We start from the raw sequence: 4,506 nt of genomic DNA on the forward strand, positions 1-4,506 counted from the left end.
AGAGGTGACATTTATTGAAATACAAGAAAGGATTCTTAGAGACAGACATGAGTAGAGAGAGGAATAGATACCTCATTTGGTGATAAGTTACTATTCTGTCCCTAGTTGGGGGCTCTGTTCTTTTTGTTTGTTTTGAATCTTTTCTGTTGGTTGCTAGCAAAAAGGAAAATAAAGGCTAAAATAACAAAGTAAAGTGACTCAAGTTCTGTCTATGGAAATGAAAACATAGGTATTCCTGGGGACTTGGGAATGCCTCATGGTAAAGAAGGGAAAGGGGCAGAGAAAGTTACTGTCTTCTCTCAGAATTAACATCGATAGTATTAAATGCATGAAGAAAGAACAAATCTGGCAGCCAATAAATATATAGATTTAACAGATTTGTATGAAATGTATGTAATTTAATCATTCAAGTGACTCTGAGAGGTAAATACTCTTATACACCCCATTTTACAGGAGAAAATTAAAATATGGAGACACTATGCAACTTGCCCAAAGCTACATGGCGAACACAGAATTTGAAAGCTCAGTTTGACCCCTGAGCTTATTTTTTTCATTCTCAAGTTATCAGTGAACTGTTGTTACTCAGATTTTCTTCCTCATTTTATGAGGTAGCTTTTCTCCAGCAGAGATGCTTAAACATTAGAAGGCATTTTTCACTTCTGCATCATTCTCATTTTATCAATCATCAGTCCATATTCAGCTTACTTTACCTGTCATTCTAAAGAGAGTCTCTGCTTCACTGTCCTTAAGAAGACTGCCTTTAGTAAAAGCCACCATAATCTCTTACTTGGACAATCACTTACTTTCTAAGTCTTCTCCTTGTGAATATTTATTTTCCATAAAGATACCAGTATGATATTTGCAAAATGCCCAGTTGAACAGAATACTGTCTTTCTCTAAAATCCCCAATGCCTACCTCTTGTCTGCAGAATAAAAGTCATCTTCCTTGGTTTGACATAGAGGTCTGCACAGTTTCCATGAGTTCCCTTTTAAGGCTCATCCCTCACTTTTTGTCTTGTGCAGTACAAATGACTTATCAAACCTCATGCAGTTCACCATATAGTGATTTTGCACAGAAACCTGTCTATTTCACCTTGCTCAATTCTACCTATTTTTAAAAATGTGTAGAGAAAGATTTCACTGACCATTAAGACTGTTCACCTCCAAAGGCTGCACTCTTTTTGTATATTCCATAAATGTCTTTTTCACTGGGTTTCCATGTGACATTTTGGTTCTCTGGCCAGCTGTTTTCTCCTCATCTGACTGTGCATTTAAGTACAAAAATTATTTATACCTAGGGATTTTTGTACAGCAAAATGTATATAAAAATTCAATAAATATCGATTTGGTGAATTAATTCTAAGGTATGTAGAACCAAAAAAAGAGTCTTCTTTATTTTTCTTTCATTTTCATTACAGTTTCCTTGTCCAAAAGGAGGATTTTCAAGAATGATTTAAGTCCCAGAAAAGTATGACATATGTGTGTCACTCATTGGGCCTCTGGACAATTAAGAGTGACCCAGTTGTCACCCTCAGGACTGCGTGCACTGTAGAACATCTGCAGAACATGCAGCGCTGAAAAAGATTTCTCCAGTAAATCTGTTACTTTGTTCTGTCTTCTTATCATATCAAATTTTGTTACTTCTACCAAGTATATACATATTTCATAACATTTCTTACTGACTCAAGATAAACATCCCAAACATCATCTGCAGAGTGCCAGCATCAAATCTGGAATATATTTTCCCTAAAATCGAAATACACACAATCATCTTTACCCAAATGAAGACAAAGTACGGAGAAAGCCATTCCACTCCAGAATCAACCATCAGGAAAAATATAGTCCAAATGTACTCGTAATCCCGAGTGCTGTAAGTCACGGGATTCAAATAAATAAAGTTTCTAAAATTAAATATTTCAAAATCATTGGAGGCATTCTTTGCATCGATGCCTCCCCAAAGTGTCATAATGTCCAGGCCTTTCGGTTATGTCACTGTTAAGATAGAATTAAATAGAAATGTTTTTTTCCCCAGGATCTTTCTCAGAGCTTCTTTGACATCTTTGTTTCTCAGGGAGTAAATCAAAGGATTCAACATGGGAGTGACTAAGGTGTAACATAAGGCAGCCACTTTACTCAGCTCAGGGAATCTGTCAGGGATGACATACATAAAAACGATGGCACCGTACAGTACACTCACGACTCCTAGGTGAGAGCTGCAAGTGGAGAAGGCTTTCTTACATCCCTCAGAGGAGCGTATCTTTAGAACTGTGGACACAATATACATATAGGACACAATAATGACAATTATGGTGGGCAAAATAATAATGCTGCATAAGAAAAAGGAAACTATCTTATGAAGGTAGAGATCAGAACAAGAAATCCTTTGAAGTGGACGGTCATCACAGTAAAAGTGATCAATGGTGTGGGAAGCACAAAAGGACAAAGTAAATGTCATGCTCGTCTGAAGAACTGAGCTGATGCAGCCACAAAAGTAAGAACCAGCCACCAACTGAATGCAGAGACGAGTTGACATCTGGACAGAGTAGAGGAGTGGGTTGCAGATGGCAATGAAGCGGTCATAAGCCATGGCTGCCAGGAGAAATCCCTCAGCCACAATGAACAAGGCAAAGAGAAAGAGCTGGATCACACAGCCTGCAAAGGAGATGGACTTGCTCTCAGACCAGAAGTTGATCATAGCCTTGGGTGCAATAACAGAAGAATAGAAGAGATCAATGAAGGAGAGGTTGCCTAGGAAGAAATACATGGGTGTGTTCAGCCGGGGATCAGTCATAATAATGGTCATCATCCCCACATTCCCTAGAAGGATCATGCCATACACAAGCAGAAAGAGCAGGAAGAGGAGAATGTGGAGTTCTGGGCGCACCCTGAAGCCTACAAGAATGAAGTCAGTCACTTCTGAGTGATTGCTTGTTCCCCTGTCATCCATGGCAGAAACCTGCTGAGAGGCAGAAAGCAAAATAAACAAATGCAATCCAGGCTTTTTTCTTAGTCACATAGTTTCTTAAATGTAGAATACATTATTTGCATCTTAATTCAATATTGCATATAACACAATTTTAATGTCATAAGTGTTCAAGAATTTGCATTAGGTAATGTTAGACTTATGAAGTTGGTATTCAGTTATTAAGCAGTGAAAGGCATTTCTGAGTTACTGTATTTAAGTCATAATTTTGCTGAGAGTTCAGCCAGTTATAGGATTTAATATTGTCTAATTTATTCATATTTGAAATTTCTATTCTCATTATCTAAAATAGGAGGGCTATGATAATCTAAAATAGAGATGCTACATGTAATCTCTATGACAATGTTTGCAGCCTATGATATTCCAGTCTTTGAATCATAACATGACAATAATAAAAACATTTTTGAGTATTGTTACCTTATTTGCTTCAGTTTCTTTAATTTTTATTATTACTGTATCCATTATTTTGAAAAGAGACTAAAAATAGGTCAGTGATATGTATGATAAAATTAAAAAATTTAAAAACCACTAATCTTATATTAAATAAAATTGTTTAAAGCTCTTTCTAAATAAAAGGTCACTTCTGTAGATCAAGTCCATTCCCCTAAATAAGGCATTTTTATTGCCTCATTATATTTATTTTACTTCCACTGGTAGTTGTTTAATTAAAATATGCCATGATCAGTTAGCTTTTTTTCAAGCAGAGAGAAGCTGATGAACATTCCAGTTCTTACACCACAAAGATGACTTTCTAGTAAAGTTGCATCAGTTCAAGGGCTCTTGCTCTTCATTCAGTGAAAGTATATTTAAAGAATATATATAAAGGAAAGTTCCTTTCATAAAATCTAGTATGCTTTATGTGTCTTAAAATAAGGCTAATGAGATAATCATGGGTATTAAAGGACCTTAGCGACTGTGTGTCATCTAGAGTCAATCATCATTTGCTTGAGTGTCAACAATGGTTGTTTACAACGTTCGTATTTTTAGTCCTGTGAAACCTTTCTTCAGGATATTCCAACATTAAGGTTTTTCTCATTTTCTGATCAATTCCGCTGGGAGAAGAGTAATCTTAAAGTCAGTTGTGGAGACGTAAGTGTGGGCTCCAGGGCTGTTGTCCATGAGGACTGTGGTAACCTCAGATACCAACAAATAATCTAATAATATTCCGAGTACAGGGAACTTTTCCAAGTATAGGTTGTATGTATCCTTTGGGAATTTCTTTGGACTTAATTTTTTTCACCGATGAAGAAAAAGTTTCTGGTAATTGTCATAACATACGTATTGGTAGGCACAGAGAGACAGATTTAAAAGTTTGTACCATATGAGAGAAGTGTTAGATGTTAGACTAAAAAGTGAACATTTTTAATTATGTAGTAAATTACATTCATTATAATTCAAAAAAGACAAAAATTCATTCCAGCTTAGGGTTTACCTGTATTCCTTGATGTAGACATATTCCATGATATCATAAATATCCTTTAAATCACAAATTAAAAGTCAGATAATGTTTTGTGATTTCTATG

The 4,506-nt window shown here is 35.8% G+C and overlaps 1 protein-coding gene across 1 annotated transcript; it reads right to left on the minus strand.

Annotated features, from left to right (window-relative positions):
• Positions 1-1,984: 1,984 nt before the first annotated feature.
• LOC308347122 (olfactory receptor 9K2-like) lies at positions 1,985-2,995 on the minus strand (the record flags this gene model as incomplete). Its single annotated transcript, XM_080810267.1, has 1 exon — positions 1,985-2,995. The coding sequence occupies exon 1, from the start codon at positions 2,945-2,947 to the stop codon at positions 1,985-1,987; it is 963 nt and encodes a 320-aa protein (XP_080666393.1). The 5' UTR covers positions 2,948-2,995.
• Positions 2,996-4,506: the final 1,511 nt, after the last annotated feature.

This window comes from Martes martes (genome assembly GCF_963455335.1).
Source record: "Martes martes genome assembly, chromosome: 8".
NCBI lineage: Eukaryota > Metazoa > Chordata > Mammalia > Carnivora > Mustelidae > Martes > Martes martes.